This window comes from Platalea leucorodia (genome assembly GCF_965183815.1).
Source record: "Platalea leucorodia genome assembly, chromosome: 6".
NCBI classification, from domain to species: domain Eukaryota; kingdom Metazoa; phylum Chordata; class Aves; order Pelecaniformes; family Threskiornithidae; genus Platalea; species Platalea leucorodia.
This window is the reverse complement of record NC_138828.1, coordinates 60,907,048-60,933,257: the sequence shown is the minus strand read 5'-3', so window position 1 is coordinate 60,933,257 and position 26,210 is coordinate 60,907,048. Positions and strand designations below refer to the sequence as shown.

The 26,210-nt window shown below is 42.2% G+C and overlaps 2 protein-coding genes across 4 annotated transcripts in view; one reads left to right on the top strand and one right to left on the bottom strand.

Moving 5' to 3' along the window:
* LIAS (lipoic acid synthetase) overlaps positions 1-5,221 on the top strand; it is a 9,587-nt gene extending 4,366 nt beyond the window's left edge. Inside the window, exons 7-11 of one of the 2 annotated variants that reach the window (XM_082316410.1) lie at positions 566-694; positions 1,254-1,399; positions 3,120-3,190; positions 3,962-4,073; positions 5,037-5,221. In XM_082316410.1, the coding sequence (XP_082172536.1) occupies positions 566-694; positions 1,254-1,399; positions 3,120-3,190; positions 3,962-4,073; positions 5,037-5,089 (511 nt within the window). In that variant the 3' untranslated portion in view covers positions 5,090-5,221. The other variant, XM_082316411.1, reaches the window with a different exon arrangement.
* Positions 3,262-26,210, bottom strand: UGDH (UDP-glucose 6-dehydrogenase). Of its 2 annotated transcripts, XM_082316409.1 has the most exons (13): positions 26,146-26,210; positions 25,214-25,382; positions 22,757-22,858; positions 21,225-21,425; positions 20,944-21,141; positions 20,304-20,451; positions 18,938-19,032; positions 15,664-15,794; positions 14,822-14,955; positions 13,556-13,647; positions 13,356-13,466; positions 11,879-11,999; positions 3,262-3,447 (listed from the first exon to the last, which is right to left on the bottom strand). In XM_082316409.1, the coding sequence occupies exons 2-12, from the start codon at positions 25,373-25,375 to the stop codon at positions 11,889-11,891; spliced, it is 1,485 nt and encodes a 494-aa protein (XP_082172535.1). In that variant the 5' UTR covers positions 25,376-25,382; positions 26,146-26,210; the 3' UTR covers positions 3,262-3,447; positions 11,879-11,888. The 2 variants fall into 2 exon arrangements, with proteins under 2 accessions (XP_082172535.1, XP_082172534.1); XM_082316408.1 differs by lacking the exon at positions 3,262-3,447 and having other exon boundaries at positions 10,762-11,999.

The window sequence follows — 26,210 nt, the reverse complement described above, 5'->3', positions numbered from 1 at the left end:
TGGTAGCGTACTTGCCTACCTGCAGATTTAATTTGTATAACCTCGTTTAAGTCTTTATCCAGCGTATCTTGGGACTTGAGAGGTTCCTGCAGTTTTCCCCGCCGGCCTTTCTGAGCTGAATTCTGGCTCCTGGGCACCAAGGTCAGGTTCCAGGGCAACACCACAGAGCCTTCTTATCCCAGTAGGCAGGGTTAGAGCTCCTCTGTATTTTGGAGCTACGATATTAAACTCATGTTAAGTTAACAAAGACATGTGAAAAGTCACGCATAAACAGTGAACGTGATTGAGAGACCGTTGGAATCGCTTTTGTATTTATGATTTGGCTTTCCTTCTGTTTCAGCTCATATCAGTAAAATCAGGAATTAAAACACACGATGTTTTGTTGGAATTGTAATACAAGTATTTGCAGAAATCTGTGGTTTTAGAAGCGTATCCTGAATTAACTTTGCTGTGCTTATCAGAGCATCGTTTATTTAGTTGTTTTGGTTTTTTGCTATATTGAGTTTTTTAAGGAAGAGTGACACAAATCCCATAGGTGTGTTCATTTTCAGTCTCTCCTTTCCAGGAATCCAAAAATCCTGGTGGAATGCCTAACGCCCGATTTTCGAGGGGACCTGAAAGCTGTGGAGAAAGTGGCGGCGTCGGGACTGGACGTGTACGCCCACAACGTGGAAACGGTGCCGGAATTACAGAGGTAAGCCACGGTGCTGCGTGGGAAGCACGAGCGGGCGGGGGGTCGCGTGAGAGGAGCTCGCGTGGCCGGGGGCGCCGCCGCCGATCGTTCGGAAGGGCCGCGGCGGGGCCGGGCGGCGGCGGGGCGCGGGGGAAATGGCGCGGGCCGGCCCCGCTCCCAGCCTGCCCCGCGCGCCGCGCCCTGCCCGCCGCCCGCCGCCAGAGGGCGCCCGCGCCGCGCCGCGCCCCGGCCCCGGGGCGGCCCCCGGCCGCCGCCGCCTCCCCCCGGGGCGCCGCCGCCTCCCCCCCGGGCCGGGGGCCGCGCCTCCGCCCGCCTCTCACCCCCGGCCCCGCCGCGGGGCCGAGCGGCCCGGCCCTGGTACTCACACCGGGGCGGGTGCGTCCCCTCGCGTGGGATGCTCCGGGGCGTTTCCAGCCGGGGTCAAGCTAAACAGCTGAACACCTCCAAGTTGCCGTGTTCGCCGCGTGGAAACTAGCAGAACGCACCTTCCTCGGCGCCTCTAACTCCTCTGCACCCTTTCACGCTTTTTTCCCCCCCCTTGCGCTGAAAACGTGAAAAGGAAGGTCCGCGATCCCCGAGCCAACTTTGAGCAATCCGTACGTGTGCTGAAGCACGCTAAAGAGGTCCAGCCCGGCGTCATTTCTAAAACCTCCATTATGCTGGGGCTAGGCGAGACAGATGAACAAGTACATTCAACAATGAAATGTAAGTGGTATTGAAATGTATGCTGAAATTCACAGGTATGAATTTCAGTGTGTTGGAAAACAGTTGCAAGCATCTTTGCCTCTACATGCAAATCAGTTTGCTGGTGCAGGAAATGTTTGCTAAGCTTTATCGGGGAAAAAAAAAAAGTTTGGTTAAAAAAGATTGAACTTCTGAAATATTTTGCCTTCATATGGCTTTCAGATTCAATTTGACAGGTAGATCCAGCTCCTGTTGATTTCAGTGGAAGTTACAACTATCTTTGTGTGACTATATTAATATCCTTATCTTTGAAATACTTAAATAATGGGCTTGCAACAGAGTTGCCTTATTGTGCATTCCTTTTTAGAAATAGAAGACCTTATTGTTTAAAAATAACTTATTTTGGCTTACTTAGATGCAAAAAAAAGTTGTTACTGCCCTTGGAGCTGTAGCGTGCTCTTATGTTTTCATATAAATGTATTTTTAAGAGGAGAAAATTTCACAGTGGTAAGTGAATGCAATGCGCTTGTAAGAAGAAATTCATAAATCCTATGGCATTTCTCCCATATCCGGAAAGAACGTCTACCTGGCACTTTATTTTGTGTACAGCCACCCTATTTAGAATGCAGTGATACAGTTTAGTTTTTCTGCAGCTGTCCCACAATCTGGACCATAAAATTACAGTTCCTGATTTTCCCTTTCTTCCTGCCTAGCATTTCCTAGCCACAAGAGTATCAAAGTTCAGATTTGGTCCTGTTTGTTTTCAGGCCACTTTCATGGATTTATTCGGAGATTTATTATCATCGATTTATTAACCGTTACCCACTACATTCATTCAGTTACTCTAATTTTGTTTTCTTCCCTCCTGTGGGTAGGAGTTAAAAGAACATGCGAATGTGCGGGTATTGAACCAGTTTCTTTACAGAACCCTATCAATCTAAACAGAGAGTCCAGGGTAACAGTGAGTGTAATGTTGTAATCAAAACACAGTCTTTTCTTTCTGTTTGACTTGGAGGCAACCAGCCCAAGTAGCCAGAAAATATATGGAGGTATTAAGCTGATTCCTCAAGCCATCCCTTTGTTTGGAATACCCCACTCGCTGCAGTGAACATAATTCTTCAGGCTAGCTGACTGTCAGGTGTCTGGCTGTCCCTCTGTGAGCAGACTACCTGAGCTCATTTGCTGTATATTGATTCTAGTATATCCTCAAATTTTAGCAGACAGAGTTTATGGAATTCTGCAGGCATCAAAACTAACATACATCCTTAAACTGGCAAAAGATGGTGGCAATTTCCCCTGGGTTTGTAGCTCTCCAGAACTGTCTGCGTCTTTTCAGCATGAAGACGCTTGAAACAGTGGGGAGGTGCCAAGCATACGTGCATACATCCATTTTTTGTCAAATGAAGGCCCTGACCTAAAACCACAATGAAAAGCCATAAGATAAAAAAGACAGGAGCGTGTCATCCCTGCAGTGAGAGACGTGACTGCAGCGAGTGCAGCACAATGGTATTCTCTCTGGCTTTAAACTGGATGGCTCGGGTCTTGCAGCAGCACAGAGCTCGGAACGAGGTACGTGGCTACTGCTCGTGGAGGCTGCAGGTTCCCTTTGCTGGCAAGCAGAATGTAACCACCACAGCCTGCTGCAGAGCGGCCTTTGTTAGACTTGGAAGGAGGGTGTTTTCTAATTGCTGACAATCCCTTGTGATCTTTCTGCCACTAACAGGGAATTTTGTTTTTACAGTATTGCGGGAAGCAGATGTAGATTGTTTGACCCTAGGGCAGTACATGCAACCAACAAAACGTCACCTAAAGGTAAAAATGCCTTTAATTTACAGGCAGCCTTGTGGTCTGTACCTTGCACAGTCAAGTTCCCTCTTTCTAAATTGAGGCTTGATTTGCATCCTTACCTTAACTGCGGATGCTGGGAAAATTTTCCTTCCGTGTTTAATCTGATCTTCACCTGTTACAGACTCTTTGCTAAAAATGACCTCAGCTATCTAATTCCTTCCATCTTCTGCAGACTTCCCGTTGCTATTAGCTGGGGAGACAGCTGGAGCCGAGGCACGATTCTGGAAAACAAGAGTTTCAGTGTATGTCTCAAACATAATGACTCAAGCCAGCTCCCTTCACAATCTCATAGGCTCTCCCTTCACGGTGCCGCTTCAGCTGGGGGAATTACCGTCATCGGGTTCTGTAATCTGTCCAGAGCTTGAGTCTCTGTTCTGTTACTGTGTTTCACTGAAATAACTGTTAGTGAAGAGATTTGTAGGACTATGTATTCTTTTCACTAACTTGGACAAAAAAAAAGGCTTACTCGAAAGGACCACCCAAAACCAGTGATGAAAATGATAAAGCAACAACAAGAAATTAAATTCTAAACTTTTCAGCTAAATATGAAAAGCAAATAAAATGCATTCTTTTGGTAGAAAGCAGAGAGAAAATTCAGTTTGTAACTCGACTGCTGAAAGTTTTGGAGTGTAAAATTTTGAACTTGCAATATAACTGTGTTCCATGTCACTACGTGCTAGCTATAGCCATTTCCTTTGCGTTAATACCTGATCAAAATGAGTTCTTTTCACTCAGGTTGAGGAGTACGTAACTCCTGAAAAATTTAAGTACTGGGAAAAAGTAGGAAATGATCTTGGATTCCATTACACTGCAAGTGGGCCTTTAGTGCGCTCCTCCTATAAAGCAGGTAAATTACTAAAAAGCATTAGACTCTTTAGCACATAACATTTTATTATATAAGGTTAAAACGGGGAAGTAATATGCAACAAAGCTCACCTTAGCTCAAGGACACCTCATATATTCATCCTTTTTTTTTTTTTTAATTATTTACACTTACTATCTTCTATAGGTCATCTAAATGCATCAATATGACAGTAATTGGTATTTGTACAACTGCTGTGCTGCTTAAGCTAATTTTTTGCCAAACCTAGTTTGTAGTATACTTAATGCGTGAGGCAGGATAGAAGGTACCCAATCTGCAAGCTTTCCTTTACATTCTGCCTCTGGGACACTTCAGGGTTTAATGGGGCCCTTTGTTGTTTGCGATGTAATTTTGTTGCTTTAGGCAGAATTTATTTACAGTGCCCTAGAAATAGACACATTTATGGCAGTGCTTTTTCTGACAAAGCACTGGGTATTAAGTAGCAGCTGATATTAATGGAACTGTTGTGTAGCTCCAACATCCTCCATTTTCCTAAGGAGGGAGCAGAGAAGACTCATCTGGGGCACTCTGCATCTCAGACTGTTTTAATGCCAGCTCAAACGAGATTTATAGCAGGTTTCAATACAAGTTGCTGATACCTTATGAAATAGGAATTAATTTTTAATTAAATCACTTCACCTTTGCCTGTTGGAAAGCAAAAAGTAGCAGAGCTGTTTCATAAAATTGGGCATAAGGAAAATCAGGATTGGGGGGCGTTGTTTGTTGGGTTATGGGTTTTGTTTGGGGTTTGTTTGGTTTTTTTTTTTAACATCCTTGCTGTATGTATTGAAAGTGCTATTGTATAGAATTGAATTACTATAGAATAGTGGTAAGAACAATTGTATTGCAGAATAGAGTACTCGCATTAAATGAGAATGTGTATTGTTTTGCTTTATTTCATTGAAATACCTACAAATAATTTTGATGCTTTTTTTGCCTTTTAATTAGGTGAATTCTTCTTGAAGAACTTGGTAGAAAAAAGAAAGACAAAAGCCATCTGAAAATGAGAGTGAACCTATTTAAAGCAGCGAGTTTTAAGGACCCTTTTTTTCAGTGCATAATTATACTCAGTTCCAGAAATGCAGAAGAACAGATGGTGGATGTATGAATAAACTTACTATCTGTCCAGAACACTTTCCTCTCATCAAAACACTTCACAGTATTTTACCTAATTCCTTCTGGCAAGGCTACAACTACATAGTGCTTTTAGTGTTCAGCAAAAAGTCAGAAGATGGATAGAACTGATTTTGAAAGAGCGATGGAACTGAGGTGGAAGAAATGTAAGCTGGAAAAAAAAGGACAGATTTAAGTAAACAGGTTTGATAATACATCAATGTTGATGCAGTTAGGTACTTGTAAAGATGCTAACAACAGGTAATTCGAAAGGTACTGATATTTTGGTGTATCTTACCATTATGTAACACAAGTTTGCAGGGACTCTGGGAAATAGAGGAGCTCTATAAAGATTGTGTACATGACGAAGGACCATATTAGGGCTGTCTTGAACCACACCAGAGAAAGTGCCGGTAATACTCCTTCGAGAGATGGTATCTCTTATCCGCATCTTAAGAAAATGAGCTGTACCATTCTGATAGCCAATGCTTTTCAGGTGCTCACATGTCTCAAACTGTGAGCCTTGGTAAACACAAGGTATCAAGTTGAAGAAAATGAGCCCTTTCTGACAAGAGAAGCAACCCTGTGTAGATACCATATAATTTAAACCATATGGAGAATCAGAGTTGCCGTAACAGCATAAATAGAGCCACCCCTAGTTCGGTTATTTGGCTGTAACAAACCCCACCGAGTTGCACAGGTGCTGCTTCTGTATTGGGTATGCAGAACTGCTGCTATTCCGTGCTGTGCTCCTCCACGGGTGTGGTCTTATCATTAAAGGAGAGTTAAAAACCCAGTCTGAGGGTGTGGTGGTTGCGTTTGGTTGGTCTGGTTACCTGCCCCCTTGACACCCGGTCTGGCTGTTAAATCTGAATGCAGAGAAGTGAATGCATCATAGATGAAATGGGAAACCCATTACATGGCGTACTAAGCGCAAGCAGAAATAAAAACGTGGCTTATGGTATACTGGCAGCTGTAAATTCTTCTCTTTACAGTCATGGTAGTTCCAAGTGCATCTCTCCCTAGTAATTCTCAGTTGCCTGCGATGGACATTAGATACAGCTTTTGAACGGGCTTAAGCTGTATCTTCATGAAGTTATTTGGGAAACATGCCAAGAGTTTGTTACCTGGTCCCGAACTCTCATCATTCAGGTAATCCTAGGGCTGGCTATAGTACTTGTCTGAGTTACTGTAGTCTGTGCAAAGCAGAGCAGCCCCTCCGCCCACTCCACACTCAGCAAGATGTCAGAGGTAAGGCAGCTAATTAGGAAGTTAATATACCGGAGGAACGTGGTATTGTCACGAACAACAAAAATCAGATGATACCACTGAGGCCGGTGATGCACAACTGACACTTCACAAAATGAAGTATAGCAATATTAAAGCATCATGAAGACAAATAGCCTTAAGCTGGAAGGAATGTGCTAATTAAACAGTGTAACAGAAGTGTAAATTAAGGGAAGAGAAACCTGAGCCATGAAGAACAGAAACAGAAGTCAATAAATAGCTGTACTTTGTAAAGGCAGAGAGGAAGGCAAGGCTGCTTTTTTTAGAAAAAAATATTAAATTTTAAAATTTTAATTTAAAAGAAGTCTGACCACTAGTCTTGGAAGGACCAGGCATACTTTGAGCCAAAAATGCCCTGCTTCGGCTGAAGTACACTGAACACCAGAGCAGCGGAAGGTTATCAGCTATGGCAAGGCAATTCAAGACTCCCTGCACAGCAGCAGGCAGGGAGGGGTGCGACATTAACTCCAGGATACCCGCATGTTTAACAGCTGCCAGCCTTTATTAGAGACCCTACTATAAATAATCGTTTTTGACTTGCCTACAGAGCAGATTTAACGGAATATTACTGTAGCTTTTGCCAAGTTACTGCTCTTTCAGCATATCAACACCAGAAATAAGGAAAAAGGAATTCTGAGCCATACAGCTATTATCAAACTGGGACGAGAGGACATTGCACAGTAATTATCCATGACTTCTTTACAGTGAGAGAAATAATGCTTCTGGAGAGAGTTGGGGTTGTTCAGCCTGGAGAAGAGAAGGCTCCGAGGAGACCTTACAGCAGCCTTCCCGTACCTGAAGGGGGCCTATGGGAAAGATGGAGAGGGACTTTTTACAAGGGCACACAGTGATAGGACCAGGGGTAATGGCTTCAAACTGCAAGAGGGTAGATTTAGATTAGATATAAGGAAGAAATTCTTGGCTGCGAGGGTGGTGAGGCACTGGAACAGGTTGCCCAGAGAAGCTGTGGATGCCCCATCCCTGGAAGTGCTCAAGGCCCGGTTGGATGGGGCTTTGAGCAGCCTGGTCGAGTGGAAGGTGTCCCTGCCCATGGCAGGGGCGTTGGAACCAGATGATCTTTAAGGTCTCTTCCAACCCAAACCGTTCTATGATGATGATGAAACACAGTCCACTGTTATTTCATGTTAGAATTATTTTATGAATTGCTGCTGGGTAGTTTGGAAGAGGATCTTGCACTTTTACACAGCTGCCTGCTAGCTGGCACCAAGTTTCACAAGCTACATAAGCTGTTTTCTAACTGCATGTTTTGCTGTGGTTTCTGAGGAAAGCAGTCACATTTTGACTTCGTAGATTTTTTTGTTTTTAACAGTCTTTGAGGACCTCTCCCAATTTGTACCATAAAAATGATGAGTCTTCAAAGTTCTTTTCCTAGTTAAGAAAGCCTGCTTTTACAACTATCTTCCTTCCCTATTGCCCATTCAGTTTTTCCATAACTGTACGTTAAAGCACCAAACTCTCGCAGAACTCCTGGTTATAATTCAGCACAGGTTTCATGGCTATCTCAGTTTTGTTTCCAATGAAGTTTCATGTTTAGTGACATTTTCTTTTTGTATGTCAATCACTTCATTCTGTCAGTTTGTTTCACAAAGCAGCCATAAGATATTTTAAAAAACAATCTTCCTTGCAATCAGGAAAACATCAAACTGAGTTTTGGGAATATGATTTCAAGTTGACACAGACACTTTAAAAGAATGGTCTTTTTTAGCATCATTACATCAATCTACTATGCCGAAGCATAATTAAACGTTATGCAGCTGACTAGAGAACTGCTGCATCTTCCAGTGACTTCAAGCCTTCAGGCTAAATCAACAAAGCCAGAGTGTTCATTTAAGAATATTTTAATTTTTTTTCCTACTTGATCAAGAATTAATATTGGCGTCCCCTTCATTTAAAAATACAATGTCCAGTATTTATGCTTCTTTACTACAACATGTGGCAACTTACTGCAGATGTTCAACTTGCAACAGAAATTCTCCACTTGGAATAGAAAAAAAGCAAGAAATGAAAATTGACTCCAGTATTCCTGAAGCAATCACGGATAACCCATTATGCTTTCCTGCATTGTTTTACAATTCATTTCAAACTTTAGCTGTTGAGCAAGATTATAGCACTACTGTAAATTCCAGATCAACAGAAGAACCTCAAGTGAGAGAAGGGTGAACTTGTTGGCCAGTACAAAAATCTCACCACTAACTGCTCCTATACTAACTAGTCGTGGTCAAAAATGTGTTTGTTCTGTCCACTTGCCATATTCTTGCCTGTCATATGCCTGGAACCAGACTAGTTTTAGCTGCACAAAGGGCTGAACACACATACACAAAAGAAAAATAGTAGATCTTGCCTGGCATTTACAATTTGTCTGGGCACATCTTGGGTAAGACAATTTATGCAGCCTGTATCATACCATTCATAGGCTTGTATTAAAGCTGGATTTGCTTCAGCTGCTGTATTCACATTTTTGCAGTGAAAAGCAGTGTTACTGTGGGATTGCATTTTATTAAGAAACCCATAAAAAAGAATTTCAGAGCACAGGAGTCCATTACTCATATTACACAATTCTCATCAAGAATTACATGCTGTAAGAGCCCATAGACAAAGACTCAATAGCATTAAAACCCATCTCTTAAACGCACTACTCGAGCCTTCAAAGCAGGAATGCAAGTCATCTCCAATTCTTATTTCCCTGGCAACTGTACTCTGAAGGGGACAGCTCATGATTCACAGTGCTGCAAAAGCTTCCGGAGCTCGCTCTTTTGGCCTGTGGTAAGGTTCTCTTGCATATATGCAGGGTAAGTATTTCGGTATCCTGAAGGCATGCACCACCAGCTGTTCAGACTGGATTCATCCCACAATCCCAGTGTCCCACTAAAAGAAAGCAGCCGCCAAGAAACTAAGTCAGCTGACTCTCCAAGAAAGCGAGGGACATGCCAGTACCAGTTTTACCCCTTGTTGCTCTTCAGAAAGGATCTGCCACTCCCCCTTTCCTCAGAAAGGGGAGTTAAGAGTGATCCCACTGTAATGAACTTTCCCATTCTTTATCATCTTTATGACTGAGCCACAAGCCACTATCCAGGCTTTGAGTATGTGGGTAGGAGAAACAACAGGAATAGGGATACAGCACCTAGTTCCTCCATCTCCTTGGGACGGCATGTGAAAAGCCGCTGGAAGCCTGAGCAACACTAATCAGCCTTATAGCTCTTGCACATTCCTAACAGGAGCAACGCTTCACACGAGAGTTTAATGGCTCATCCGTCTACTTCAAACTGATGAGGACAGGTCCCATACAGAGCAACTACTACTGCAGCTGTGTGCAAGTTTCCGAAAAGCATCCTGGTTTTCTGAAGTCTCTACTCGCCCTCCCTGTTAAGATGAGCCCTGAAGCAGTGCCGTGCTACCCTGAACATAGTTCAGGACAAGAGAGCCTTTGAGCACAACTTGTTCTTAATCCCCAAGGAGAAGTGACCAGCTTGCCCTCCCAGGCACTACGGGGGCAGAGGTAGTCAAGAAGATGCCTACCTGCAAAGAGGGGGGGATCTGCCAGTTGGATTACAATGCTTACAGGTACCGCAACTGTATCACAGGGTTGTCCCTGCTCTGTGGGTGTTGTACGAGAGCAGCGCTAGTGAATCGGGAAGAGGAGATGGCACAATGAAAGATGACAGTTTGATTTTAAGCCTCCATAATTCCCACTCACTTTAAGATTCTTCTGTGAGGAGTGCATCAGAAGCCACTTATGATAGCAGAAAAAGCTCAAGGCGTATTTGCCCAAAGTGCTGAGTGATTGCTGCATAATAAGTCCCTACGTGGAAGCCATTAACGTACAGAATCTGGTTCAAGGATACAGCTATTTCAGTCAGATAACGCTGTCTTGTACTGTCTACCCAAATTGAGGATTTAAGGAACTTGTATTACAAATAGCTGTCCTGAAGCTTAAATTGTATCTGTGTTTCTGTGGGTAGATAGTTTTGATAATAGCACTTATTGCCAAGATGACACTGATCTTATGCTCTGTTTAACTGTTGGTATAGCGTACTTGAAGGCACACGAATAAATTCAGAAGGTATTATGTGACTAGTTACAGGATATTTCTCTAACACCCCAACACTACTATATTCGACTAAGGTGTCTATGCCTTCTAGTATGAAACCTGTTCATGGTCACCCTTCTCTATCCTCCCCTCCATTTCACAACCCCATGCAACAAGCCAAACACAAGCTCTGTCATCTCAAGGATTTTAATAGCACTGGCCAATTGAGAATAATAAAAACAAGTAAAAACAAAAGTAATAGTAAAGGCAAAAATATCAAGATAATGTAGGAAGTATTCATTCCTGCTAATTAAATGAGGTAGCAAGCTGACTAACTTATGGGGCTGAATTTCTATTTTTAATCATTTCTTAACAGCAGAGAATAATTTTTGCAGATTCATTAAGAAAGCTGCTTTCAGTTTAAGTATATAAGCAGAAAGGACGGGAAAAAAAAAAACACCACCCTATCAGGTAGCTTTGAAGCCAATACTTGCTTGCTACTTGGACTGATACCAGATTAAGGTAATTCTGCTTAAATTCGATGTTCAAACAAGCAGAATGCTCCTCTGCTGAAGATAGGTTGTATTGCTGTAACTTAGGAAAAAACTTGCCCCAGGAATCCTATTAGATCAATAATTTATGTGGCTGCACATGGAATGTAGGCAAGACAACCAAAGAATCAAAAGTAAAGATCTGCCAGTGGATCAGTTGATAGCTGCTAGTCCACTGTTATTAATTACATGATAGATGCCTGCAGAATTATCTGGCCTCCCAAGAGATGCAGTTTAGCCTGCACCAGTGCCAGCTGATCCCAGCCAGGATTGGGGTATTATTGTTGCAGTCAGCTCTATTTTAGGGCTCAACCCAAATCCTACCAAATTCACTTAGAGCTTCCCTTTTGACTTCAATGCCAGTTAGACCAAGCATTTAACTGAGCAAAGAATTACCCCAAAAGAAAATAAAAGATTGGCGAGACCAAAGTTCCTGATCACTGTCCATAGCTGGACTAAAATAAAAAGACATTCCATTTCTTTTGCTTTCATATCACTTGAAACAGTTAAAGTGCAGTTTAGGAACATTTCTGGAAGCAGAAATCTGCAGTTTGAAGGTAACTTTTTCCCTTAAAAGATGATTCATTATTAAAAACAGGTCTGTACCATTTTCAGTAACCAAAAAAAATTGGTATAAAAATAGAGATTTGAAAATAGACTGAATTCACATGTACCAGGTACCATTTCTAGTGTAAAACTGGTTTTTAGTTTATGAAAAATATCTTTCCTTAAAAAACGCATAGGCTTACAGTTATTAATCACTAATAAGGTCCACAGAATTCCTTCAGTACCTATTAAACATTATACTCTAGGCTTTTTGACAGGTGGGTCCTGCAGGCTGAACTTAGGAATTTCACATGAAGAAGCAAAAGGAATTCTTTTGGCTGACACCTTCTTCCCAATTGTTTCAATCTGAAAAAGAAAACACATTTAACAAGTGAGTGTGGCAAGCTAACATAATGATGTCAGCCTATGAGGAATCTACAAATTAAATCCAGGACCATTTCATGAACACTGGAATAATACAAGCCACAAAGCACAGTGTGCCCAGGACAGTTTCTGGGATTGGAGTTGCAAGGACTTTTTTTTTTTTTTTAAAAAAAAAAAAAACCATCCTTTCACAGGTGCCTGCTTTGCCTACTTAAAGCTGCATCTTGCTAATTCGAACATTCATGTGCCTCAGCTTCCATAGGACTATCGGTACAAATATCATAAAATGTTTTCTGGATATTCAGAAAATGTGGGTTTGGCCCCCTTTGTCTAAAAATTTATATCCCGCAAATTAGGATACAAGAAGCTTTTTCCCCTCCTTAATGCAGTGGTTTCTTTTTGAAAACAACACAACTCTGAAAGGCTAAAGGGAACCAACTCTATGTAAGAGAAAGCACGTAAGAAAGCCAACAGACACATAAACTAGGTACAGCAAAGTTCAAAGAGTGAGGCAGGTTCCCCTAATTTCTAGGTCAAACTAATGTAAATCACTAAGGACAGAGCTTATAGAGGACAAAACACCAACTAGCAAAACAGTTCAGACACCCAGTAAACAAGGAGAGCTGTAGCTTTCCTCTTGAGTATGCAGTGCGAGTCAGATGCAAAGGACCAAAAGACAAAATACTTTAACTATTTTAAATTTAACAGAAATTCTATGAGTATATTCTAGACAGACATCCGAGTTAACTCTGAAAAGATTTGTTTAAACAGTCATGTGAGCTGTGTATACCATATTTGCCCATAACAGTCTCAACTGACTGGTTAAATCAATCTATACAAGCCTGTTCACAAACAGTGTAAATAACTGAAAAAAATATCAAGAGAGAACGCCTATAGCCATTATGCAAGTAATCACAGTACTCAGGAGTACACAGAATGAAGCACAACTGAACCATGCGTCTGATCTGGCTTGTAGATTTTGTTCTGACTACGTCTGGCTGAGATGCTTCTATCAGATTATTCAGGGATTTGGTGATTTTAGTATTAGTCAAATTCTGTCTATGCTAGAAGTGCTTCAAGGCATGCTGATGCTGCTGAGTGCTGGTGGCAGTGTCTGATGTAGCTTGGATTTTAACAGAGCAGTCTATGACAATAGCAAGGCAATGCAGGAAGACAGCGCTAGTGAAGAGACTGAAGCACAGATGGGTTTAGATTTAAAGTCCTCACCTGAAGAGGTTTTTTTCCCCTTGCTACTCAGTCATTGCAGAGGGAGAGAGAGCAAGAAGGGAAAGAGCAGAAGGAAAGAACCATAAGCAGCAGCATCACCCAGCTGATTACCTGGAAGCCAATGACTTGTAGCTCGTTGTGAAGATCATCTAGAACTCTCCTGCCATCAAAGATAAATGCAGGCTTCAGCATCTTCTTATGAATACGTTCATAATCCAACTCCTGTAAAGGGCAATTAAAGCAAATACAATAAATAAGTAGCATAACACTCCCTCTTTTTTTCTTTAGTTTATCTTCAATAGAACATTTACCTTAAACATGTCCCATTCAGTGCAAATTACAAGGGCATGAGCTCCATCGCAGGCTTCATAGGGATCTTTACTGATAGTGACCAACCGAGACACTGTAACAGAAGGAAAATAAAAGCTTTATTCTGCACACATCTTTAGCATCAATCTGGTGCATTCCTAGCAAATGAGTCTCTCTCCTTGCCCTATACAAACAAGGGGTTTCAAGTCACTCACCTAGAGATGTTTTCTATCAAGACATTTGTCACTTTAATTTCATTTATTTAAATGAAAGCAGCTTGTACCTGGCATCTGAATAGAGTCAGAGCACTTAAATGTTTGAAGTTAAGCTTTCTAATTTGATTTTAACAGCCAAAAGCATCTCTAGAATTTGAAGTTACTATGGAGCATTCAAATGCCGATTCTCCCAAAGGTCACTGCCTGTACAATAGCAGCACAGCCCGGTTCTCTAGTGTGAACTGTGTGTTAACTAGGAAGATGCACGTGGCTCACTAGGGGCTACCTTCATCCTTTGACTGCCCCAGTAGCTGCCTAGAGGCAACCTTCACCTCCCCCTCTGATTCAAGGGCATGTCAAATAATGTACACCCTTCACTCTTCTTCATCACAGCTCATTCTCCTCCATTCTCTTCACCTCTAGAAGCCTGATCTTTCCTTCTCCCCCATCCATCCATCATCTCCATTCTCCCCCTGCCCAATAAGGAAAGAAAACAAAAATCCCAAATACCCCCTGCTTTTTCCCAAGAAATTTCTAGTCATAGATGAATATTTTTAAGTCTTCTTGAATTTAAGGGAACAAGTTAATTTGGAAATGGTATGGGGGAGGGGAGAATGCTCTACAGTGAATTCCAGAATTATTTCTTTATTCTTACTTTAGATATGCAAGCAAGAACTAAGGCAAGATAGGACTCAGGACACAAAGGAGCTGACAGAACAACACTAGTCTCTCCTACTTCTAGCTATTCTTCTTTCTCTTCCTTTTAATTATGCAGAGAGAGAATTCTTTGCATGTATTAAAATGAATATTTATCAAAAGAAAAATATACAACAGTACAGAATTAGTATTTATAGATAAAAGCTATGGCAAAAGGGGGAAAAGTTACAGTAATCCTCTGAGCTATGACAATCCTCTAATAAGCATAGCCAACAGCACATCATTGCCATGGTGAAAATATGAAAATTAATTTACAGTATTTGAACAGACCTTTTGTATTTTGAGAATAGGGTAGGGAGGGAAGGGGGGAAATAAGCTTTAAATAAGCATTCTTACCTTGGTTATCTTCTGAGACACCTGGATGTGAGAGATCCAAGATTATTTGTTCCTTAGGTACTTTAGGATCATAGATATGGAGCTTTGCTCCTTCATCCATTAAATACTTGCTAATGTAGATACTGGATGACTCTCTAGGGAAGTGAATCAATCAGTTAAAGAACGAGATAGCATGTTCTAAGTAATGAAAGTCTTCAAGTGTCATGATATGCAATGCCAGAGCTTTTATACCAGTTTTACATTAAACAACTTAGTGGTAATACATGTCAGCAGCAAACTCGAAACCTCGAGGGACACCAAGGAGAATAATATGGAAAACAAGTTTACATCTCTTTTGCTGAATCATGCAAGAGACACTAAGCCCCAGGACTCCTATTGACCATAATTAAGAGGGCATCAAGCTTATAAGCATTCCCCCAAACTGCAGTTGGAGAGAGTTGTATCAAGTTTGAGCTTTACAGGAAAACAGAATTAACCACCTTTGGGAAACAAAGCTGAAACTTTGGCTTCACATAGCAATTTAGAACCAGCTGCAGAAATGTGTGCATTCTTTTCTGTGGAGAATGGAAGGACTCTGACAAAAATTTATCTTTGCTTATGCAAGTTAATAAGGACTAGAGTTATCTGCTCTACCTCCTGAATGATTCAGGTATGTTGTACAGGTCACAAATCAATTGTTTCACCCATATAAGAAAGACTAATCCTTGTAACAAACCAATTCAGTCACAAGAGGTTAAGGGTCCTATATCTGATCTATTTTTATTAATGCAATTCAAACCGGGGAGTTTAGCTGGTGACAAGCGTAGGGAATCCACGTTAGTGAACAGAATTTGCTTTCTTACCTTGTGTCCCCAGTATCCTTTTTGAATGCAAACCCTAAAATAGCAATCTTCTTATCAGTGACAGTATTGAACAAGCTGTCAATAATGCGGGAAGCAAATCTTCTTCTCTGATAATCATTCATGTCTATTACCTGGAATTATATAAAACACGATGGATTTTAAACTATAAACAGATTCTATTCACAATCAAGCCAAGCTACCCACACATAAGTTTAATAGAGGCTTAAAAGAGAAAGCTAAGTATTTCTACTCAGTATCATAAGTAATCCAAAGAAAAATTTAGTTAATTTATCAAATTCTGAGACAAATCCTATTTTAATCAGTGACTGTAGATGCATATACACACATACTATCATGCATTATCTAGGTCAAAGGCTAAGATTTTTCAGATTTTTTTTTTTTTTAAATCTACAACTTATTGTGTTCTAGGCAGAAACATGGAAAGCAATTTCAGTGTTAGAGTACTTGATGTCACATGGGCATCCCACTACCAGACCTACATTTCCTTACATGCCATGGATAACAACTGTGAGAACATTTTTAGCCTTTTTAATCCACACTAACAGATTTCAATACACAAAACTAGTGTCGTTAAACCAGGTTTTTAAGTGCCTCACTTTTGTTACTACATGAAAGTGGGTTCACTCACTCTGATTGTTCCTGAACTTTCCTCCAGCCTGCTTCATACTTTGATCGCCAGCCCTTAATACACAGAGGGTGCTGGATCACTAGTAGAATACGAAAGGTAGGTTCCCCCACCTAGTCAATGTTCAACATGGACTGGCAAGAACTACACTTCCCTCTCAGTTTTGAGGCTTTCAACCCAAATCAAGAATTAACAGCAGCAGCTGTTAATACATAAGATATAAACTACACAGTAGAAGGATATTGGTGAACCAGATTTATTTGGGGAAAAGAAAGAAAAGCAGTGAGATTTATGCAGTTCAACAGGGTGGTGATGGGGAACAAAGGAAACAGCTGACAGGGTAAGAGGGACACATTTATTTTTGTAGGTATGTTTTCAAGGAATGAAGATTTCGGTATTAGAGAGCCCTGTCCTGTCTACAGGCCAGAGAGACTAAGAGTTAGGATTCTAGGGCTGCTCTGATCAGCATACCTCCGGAATTTGCACCCGGTCCTCAGACTGGTCTGAGGTCTCCCATGTGCATGCACTGGGATGAGCTGCTGACAGTGCGGTGCTCAGGCCACAAAGAAGGGGTTCACACAGTTGCTTATGCAGGTGCACATGTGTGTGCGTTACATGACTTGACCACCGTGGGCTGGGGCAGATAGACCTCTGCAAGATGACAGTGCTCTGAGGAAGCAGGAGGTGCAGGTAGGGGGTTGCACTATGTGAACACAGCACTCTTTACCTTATCCTAACCCTGCAGCAGCTGTTCTTACTATCCAATTTGTCCACAGCTTAATAAGCCATATGGAAATACTGCAAAGAGGTGCTCTTAAAGAGAATAAGAGAGCATAAAAAAAGCATTAAAAGCACCTTAACTAGTTTGCTTACATTAACAATGCAAATTTCTAGGGGTTTGTTATATAAAAAAACACTTCCACACAGAGCAAAGTGTAAGTGTTCCTATGCCTTTCGGTTGCCAAGATACCAAGTAGGTTGCATTTTGAGAAGGACCCTTGTGATCTCAAAAGACAGAGACAAACCAATTTGTCTCTTTCAAGACAGTATTAATTTTTCCCTGTTCATCAGATTAACATTGAGGTAACATGGTTAGTTCCTGCAGCTCCTAGCTGCTCCAGGGATTGCCCATTTTCTGCTTACATCTTATACTGAATAAAAGCAGTAGTTCTTAAAGCAAATATCAGGACCTAGGGCTCCTTCTCTTTCCTAGTGTGCCAATGCATTCAAGTCTTACACTGAACGAAACCTCTCCTGGATGCTTGCACAAGGTTCATGCAGTATGTTAGCCTCAGCTTCACTGATGGGATTGCAAGCCTCTCCACCATGGACTAGTCTATCCTAATGAAATGCACTTTTTAAGTAAGGAAGATGTCAATCTGAACCTCTTCAGAGGCAGACAACATAAACCCCATGGCTTCCTTGTACCAAGCAATTGATGTAAGAGTTATAGTTGCAAGCAAGTAACTAGGCTGCTGACTAGCCCCTGGCAGGAGATCAAGCTATCTGAACAGGATGTAGAAAGCCATTGAACATCACAGATAATGTAAAAAGCTGACAAAAGTCACAGACAGTACTATGAGGGATGACTGAGTTTTATAAGCAGTTATTAGTGAGATCCAGCCAAGCTTCACATAATTAGAAGGGAATATGAGGGACCTTTTGGGGAACAGACCCTTGCAAAGCCAACCGAGCCTAGACAATCCCATCAACAGTACCACGTGGCCATGATGACCTAGGTAATGGTATAAGAAATACTGGACTTCAGTATGGATGTGGTACAACTGACCAATGATGAAAAAGTAATTACGGGCAGGTTGTTTATTTGGCAGCAGACTGGGATGGAGAAAAGTGAGGGGGAAAAAAGGCTAGCCAAAAGGAAGATGGGGAGTGGGGGGAAGCTGCTAATAAGGTAGGCAAATCATGCGCTTGGAATTCTGGGGGCATCTGCTAGGCAGCCTTGTATTTGATCACCACAGCCTAAATCAAGACAATAAACTAAAGCTGCTCTTCTGACCATACCACATTTGTCAAAGCTGCTTTCTCAGTCAGGACTGGGAAGAGGGGCGAGGTGCTTTCACTGGTTAATAGAGAAGCTCTTGCTAGTACAGACTGAGCATCCTGGTACTGCTGCGTTGGTCCTAGCCCGAGAGCATCCACATCTTCTCAACCATTCCTAACATGAACCAGGGAACAACAGTAACCACGTTCATTTAAAAGAATAGCAAGTTCTGCTGAGTTCCTTCAGAAAAGGAACTGTAAAAGTAGACCCTGAGGAAAAGATCATAAGCTCTGAATTCAAAGTGGCCAGAGATAACCAAGTGCAAGAGGAAGACAGGAGTCCAGACATGCTTGTACTTCACATTTTCTGCTGCTACTTCTAGACAACTTCCCAATCCATTTGATCCAGACAACTTAATTCACCCCAATAAAGCCTAAGCACCCACAAATATCAAATGCCGGTGTCAGGCTGAGGGCCCTAAAATGTAAAGATGATCAGCACTAAGGTATCTGCTCCTTAAAGCTGAAACACAGATTATATGTGGACAATGCTCAAAAGCTCAATGCCTGAAAGCTGAATGCTGAAGAAACACCACGCCCTCAAAAAAATTAGTGAAGAACTTGTACCTGTTGCCAATAGCGGGCTACTTCAGGTAAGTTCAGTGCCTCACAGAGGTACACTAAATTCAAGACGTCCTTCTGAAAACAGCTACCTCCAAATCCTGAAAGAGAAAATGGTTATTTTACAGGTGACTAAGGTACTATTCTAACCCAGTCTTTGGAATCAAGTAGTTTTTGGCAATCATTGACATAGTCAGCATTATAATTTTTCCCAGTATTTCACTGCTAGCAAATGAAAACCTTAACAATCTCTCAAAATCCAATTCCTGAACCTACTTACTTTGCCAGTTACAGAAGCCCTAAAACCTGTTTCAGGTCCCACTGAAGTCAATGGAAGTTCTACCATGTTTCCCTAAGACTGGGTTAAGATAGCCCCTAAGTTTTTATTATTACAAGTGGGTGGACGAGCTCCTGGGTTTGCTCTCCCCACCACCCCCCAGAGGTTTAGATTAATATTTCTCAGAACAAGTATGTTAAGATTAGGTTCTTTCCTCCCTCTAATCATTGCCAAGAACCAAAGATCACCACAGCTAAGGTGACAATTAATAGAGAGATCCTTGACCCCTAGAACTTTGCTCAGCAGAGTCCCAGAAGCAACACGTTGTAGAATAGACTATTTCAGTTGGAAGGGACCTACAACTATTATCTAGTCCAACTGCCTGACCAATTCAGGGCTGACCAAAAGTTAAAGCATGTTGTTAAGGGCATTGTCCAAATTCCTCTTAAACACTGACAGGCTTGGGGCATCAACCACCTCTCTAGGAAGCCTGTTCCAGTGTTTCACCATCCTCTCAGGAAAGAAATGCTTCCTAACGTCCAGTCTAAACCTCTCCTGGCACAGCTTTGAGCCATTCCCACATGTCCTATCACTGGATACCAGGGAGAAGAGATCAGCACCTCCCTCTCCACTTCCCCTCCTCAGGAAGCTGTAGAGAGCAATGAGGTCACCCCTCAGCTTCCTTTTCTCCAAACTAAACAAACCTAAAGTCCTTAGCCGCTCCTCATAGGACATGCCTTCCAGCCCTTCCATAAGCTTTGTTGCCCTTTTGTTCATGCCTTCCAGCCCTTTCACCAGCTTTGTTGCTTCAGAAAAATAAAGTTGCAACTTCTCTTTCCAGTGTGCCAGGCAGGATAAACCACGCACTCTGAACTCTCAGGTTTCAGATTGCCAGGGTCTAGAGCAACCTCAGTCCTAGACATTTTACCAGAAAAACTGATTCATGCTAGTACTCTACAGCAATATTTTCACACACTCATGCTGTAGAAGACTTTGGAGTACGAGATCACTTCAAAACACTACTAGTAGCCCTACTGCACTATTAAACAGAAGGCCGGGGGGGGGGACGGACGGACGGACGGACTTTTTGTTTACCAACACTGGCTTTGAGAAACTTATTTCCAATTCTTTGGTCTGTTCCAATAGCTCTTGCTACTTCTTCAACATCTGCTCCTGTAGCTTCACACAGAGCACTGATTGAGTTAATGCTGCTGATTCTTTGGGCAAGGAAAGCATTAGCTGCCTGTAAATAAAAAAACATAGTAAAGAGAACTTGATTCTTCCAGAAACCCAAGATGCCCACAGACCAAAGGGAGTTACTACTGGAAGGATTACTTTAGTATCTATGTAACTCTGTTGAGACACAAAATGGTAACATAATTAGTTTAATACATCAATGCCAGTTAATGGGATCTAAACAAAATAACCTAATGCCTAACTTGCAGGGCTTGAAACATTTTATGATTGTAACCAGTTTCTGCAGCCCTGGAGGCTTACTCTTAGTAATAAATAACACAGCAATAAAAGCGATAAAAAGATTTCATGGAAAGTTGATATCATCTATTAGCTCAACTGAGACAATTGGAAAAGATGAATATCCTTTGACATATAGACTGGGTTCTCCTAGCCTCGTCTTCTTTCCTAGCTGCACCATTCAGTGTCAGTGAACTTCTCTTTCTGAGCTTTGTCTCACTTACACCCTTTGCTCATTGCAGACAACAGCAGTAACACTAACCAGTTTAGAAAGTTCTGATGACCAGGTATTGGTTGTGAGGATTTTTTCTTTGGGCACCCAGTGCTCATAAACAGCACAAAGAGCACGGACAGCTTTCTGTCCCTCTGGAGAATCATCTCCACCAATAAGCACTCTGTCTGGGTTCTTCAGGTCCTTGATGGCTGTTCCTTCTGCAAGGAACTCGGGGTTAGACAGCACCTACGGGCACAGAAATAAACAACAGATAAAAGCCAAAAGCCAACAACCAGCCTTTAAATACACAACTCAAAGATTATGCTTACCTGCAAATCCAAGTTAGGCTTAGTATTAGCATCAAATATTCGACGAATGCTCTCTGCAGCACGTACTGGAACTGTGCTTTTCTCAGTGACAATTTTATAGCCATTTGAATTTTGTACAATTCGCCTAGCACAAGCTTCAATGTATTTTAGATCAGCTGCTCGGCCTTTTCCCATCCCATAGGTCTTTGTCGGAGTGTTAACCTAGTTACGAATACATGGAGGAGGCAGAAATGTTACAGGTCTCTTAACACCAGAGGTACTGATTATTATAGTTACCATATCAGATGAACAGCTATTAGCTTTCTCAATTACCCGTTTTGTCTTCTGAAGAAAGCTCACTGGCCTCTATTCAAGCAGAATTTAAACAAGAGCAATTCATAGCAGCTCTGCAGGCTTCGGTGAAACTTAGTCCTTATTCTGGAAACACCAATTAATTTCTTCATGATTACAGCCAGCCACTTCTTGTTTCCTATCCCACATTAGGAGTGTGAAAATTCACATTATAAGAGTCTTGCAGCTAGTGAGGCAGTTATGGTTTAAACCCACTTTGCAGTGAAACCGAAGTGTAGAGCTGCTGAAAATTGCTATACTGAAGTACACAGAAAAGACAACATGAGGGAAAACACGTCATTTAGATTAAGACAGAAGGTCCTTTTCATTACAAACTGAAAGAAGAAATGGCAACAACATGTAAAACACAACAGCATGTTTTAAGCCAAGGACAGGTGGCAATACATGGGCTGTATTAGTGGCAGTCATCCATCCAAGTAGCATTCATTTTAGACTTAATGAATGGAGAAAAATACTATCAGAAAGAGAGCTCTGTACTGAGGTGCCACAACAAAGAGGAGCTCTCAAGGAAAGAGGACTTAAGTAACAAAAATAACTCAACTGTGGCCTACCAAGATGAATAGCAATCAGTTCTGTTGGATTCTGCATTAGGAACAACCTTCTAGATTACAAAACGTCACACTGTTTATGTTTGACTGGATCCTCTTCCTAGTGGTGTCAACAGCTTAGAAATACTAAAGCTAGAAAATATTAAAGCCAGCGCCCTCTTCCATTAATATACTGTTTTTTAAAAGCTTTAGAAATAAGTCATCTTTGTAATCCAATAATCGGTATATGACTTTGCATCCCTATCTAGGAACCGTATCAATATTACTAAAGTCCCATAGATTTCAGTAGTACACTGCAATGACAGATCTGCACTATATTTTGCTGTAAGACCCCATATATATCACCAAGCTAAACATCAACATTATCATTTTGACAGCCTGTTCATTTGTCAAATGTTCTACTGGCTATAAGAAACAGATAAAAATAAAATAAAAAGCTTACTTAACACTTTTCCCCACAGTACACAGAAAGACAACGAGAAGACTGTGATACAGTGACAGTACATTGCTAGCTGAATCTATATGACAAAACAAAGGCCTCTTCCTAACATAAGAGCAACATAACGATTTGATAAGACAAAAAAACACACAAAAAAACAAACACACAGAGCCACCTTCTCCCCCTAAACTTACAGAAATGAATACAAGATCAGCTTCTCTAATGGCATCATCAATACTGGTGGAAAAGAAGAGGTTTCTTCCTCGACAGGATTCTACCACTTCTTTTAACCCTGGCTGAAAAAAGCAGAAAAAAAAAAAAAACCAAACAGTTAAGGTTAATGCAGTTAGAAGAACAGTGAACTGCATGCCCAAACAAACAGCATACCATTTCAGATACAGAAAGACTTTTTTTTTTTTTTTGCTCAGTGTGGAATGTTTTTAGTCTGCCAGATGTAAAGTAAAGCTTCTGTAGATTTACACAGTGAAAAAAATAAAGCCCTTTCTTATTCAAAACACTGAAAATGCTGTCCCAAAACTTTCAGCCACACTGAATTATTATTTGCACAACCAGATTTTAGGCTCCAGTTATTCCCATGCTCAATTGTACTACCATGAGCAACAATTAAAGAAATACCTGTAGAGTGACATCAAGCAGACTCAAGAAGCAAAGTCTTACAATATTCCCTAGGCTGCAGGCAGAGATGTGGTCCCAACTCTCCTTTTCCCTCAGCCACACATTCCATGATCTCCCCAACATCAGATCTAAAACTGATTCAACACAAAAAACCCACAAAGAAGTCTTCCACCAAATTAGCAAGCCCGGATCCAGTGAAAGGCAGGCAGCGGAGACACGCAGCAGATAAAGCCTACTCCTTTTGGCAACCACTCATGTTTGGACCAGATTAAACTTATCATCATGGCACCACACCTGCAGCGTGAAAGAATCTCAGACACAGTTTGATGAGATTCTTTCAAGAGACACATACTATGCTGGAACACTTTCCCTTCCCTTAACACCTCCACACAGACAAGAGGAGCAGAAGGCCATGTGTACATGAGCAATCCTCCATATTAGAATGGTCTACAGAATGACTTAACTAAGACATAGTTGTCATAAATAAACTATATTGAAAAATAAAGTCATACACTGTAACTTGGCAATCAAATGCCCAACTTGAGAGATGGCTATCATGACATGAGCTATTTGATTAAGTGCCAGAAAGGCAAAGGTTCACTGGAGGGAGAGAGGAAAACAAAGCAGAAGCTTTCTTATGCAAGACATTTTTGCTGTCTCACGTTATAACAAATACCTACTTAAAAGGTAAACACAGGTCAGTACAGGCAGAATAACATGTGTTACAACCCATCAAGTGTTCCAACTATGGTCTTACTGGGATGTAAATAGAAAGGCAGCCCACTAGACAATTTCTGATACTGGAAAGAAAAAACCCAAAACAATAAATACAAAAATCCTCACTGTGCAATGACTCAATTTTACAACTGTCTGAACTAATTCTTGGCAGTTTTTATACATTCTTTGTAAGTTAAGGACACCATTCCAGGAAACAGATGTTGTGAGTTTAGGTTGGTTTTTTTTTTTTTTAAAAAAAAAAATGCCAAGACTAGCTCTACTTTACCTCATTCAGTTTAAGTGTTTATAGAAAACAAAGTACTTGCTTTTATGATCTTTATTCATGTCTCACCTGCTAATCTGAGCATTATACACATCTTCCTTTGAATATGTATGACGAAGAAGGTCTATTCATCTTTGCTTAAAGAGTCACAGTATGGGGGCGGGGGGGGGGGAACCAACTATATGAGTGTTACAGCACAGACAGGATTCAGAAGACTTCTTATAGCAAAAGAGTAACTGTTAGTACCAGGGAACATGCCTTGTCTTTGGGAGCTGAGTGAAGATAATTTTTCACTCCCATTAACAAAAAGACCTCAAACCTATAAAAAGAAAGAATGAAGGAAAGAAAGAGACCTATTCTTTAACAGTGAAAAAGAATGAAAAAGAAAAACCAAGTGTAAGAGAAGCAAAATAGAAAAATACTTTATACGTCTTCAAATTAAAGTCATTCTGTAATGACAGAGTGACAGTGTGATACATTTAAAAATAATCTTTATCTGACCTAGTCTTCCCAGGCCAGATTGGAGGTTTATGGTACAAGTGAATCAGGAACGTGACTGTCCCCATCTTACTACATGGTTAAGATGGGCAGCACAGATTGGATTTTGGCAGTACTCAGAATGGGAATAAAGCTTACCGCCCAGTAAGCTTTCACTCATATCGTACTACAACACAGCAGACAATACCTGTAGCTGAATAAGAGGACTATGTTATGATTCAATCGGGTCCAAAAGGAAAGTCAGCATGATTTAACACAATTCACTATATAGTGAGTTACATTTTTCCTTACATATAATCCTTAAATACCTGCCTGCACTAGACATATTAAGTTATTTCAAAAATCTGGTTTAATGAGCAGTAGTGACAAGCAGCTGTTCCAGAATACTCTTTTTGAAGGACATCACTGTGCTATACTTATCAAGCTTCAGAAGTGGGCCATGTGGAAATGCCATGTGGTGGGAGGGAAGCAAATGCAATACCGGCTGGAAGAAGAGACAACAGTGAGACACATTTACCTCATAGATTGGAAGCGTATCTGAATTCCAGGCATTGATTCTGGCCTCATTGACATCCACAACAGTAACTTTGATATTGGGACACATCTGTGCAATAACACTACAGGTTGGCCCACCAACATAACCAGCACCAATGCAGCAAATCTTCTTAATTTCAAACATGATTGCTCTAGTAAGAGGAGGGGGGAAAAAGGAGGATTGAGAGTTATAAAGGAAAATACTGGCCAACAATTCAAGGAAATAAAAGAGCATTAGTGATTTGAGATTTTATTACGCTGCCACAGAGAGAAACGTTTTCTTACAGCTGATCTCTCAAGATGAACGGCAACGTCCCGCTCCCGCCCGGGACGGCCCTGGAGCCAGCCCCGCTCCACGCACCGGCCCTTGAGGAAGCGGTTGCTGTGGTCGCTTTGCAGCCTGCCAGCGCAAACACCACCCCCCAGGCCCGGGAGCTGCGATGCCACGACAGTAACAGGCGTGAGCAGGGACCACTGCTGCCGGCAGCGCGCAGGGGAGGGAGGGACCGCCGCGGCCCCACGGCGGGCAGAGCCGCGCCAGGCCGCGCTCGGCCGGGACCCCCGGGCCGGGCCCGACCCCGCCCCGTCCCCGGAGCCCCTCGGCCGGGAAAGGCGCCGTCAGCGCGGAGGCCGCAGCTCCCGCCTCCTCCCCGGTGGCGGGAGCGGGCCGGGAGCCCGACCCCGCTCCGCCCCGGGCGGCTCGGGCCGGGGCCGACCTCGGCGGGCTCCATCCCCGGGAGCCCAGCGGAAAGGTTCCCGCCGGCCGCGGCGGAGCGCGGCTCCCCGGCCGCAACCGGACCCCGCGCTCTGGGGGGCGGCAGCTGGCGGGAAAGGCCGCCACCGCCCCGGGGAGCCCCCAGGCACAGCGACGGGGCGACCCGCGGCCGGCACCGAAGCCGCAGCCCAGAGACTTACTGCGGGTGGGCGCGGTCCTGCCCCGCCGCCGCCGATCGAGCTGGAGGGCCGCGGCGAAGATGCTC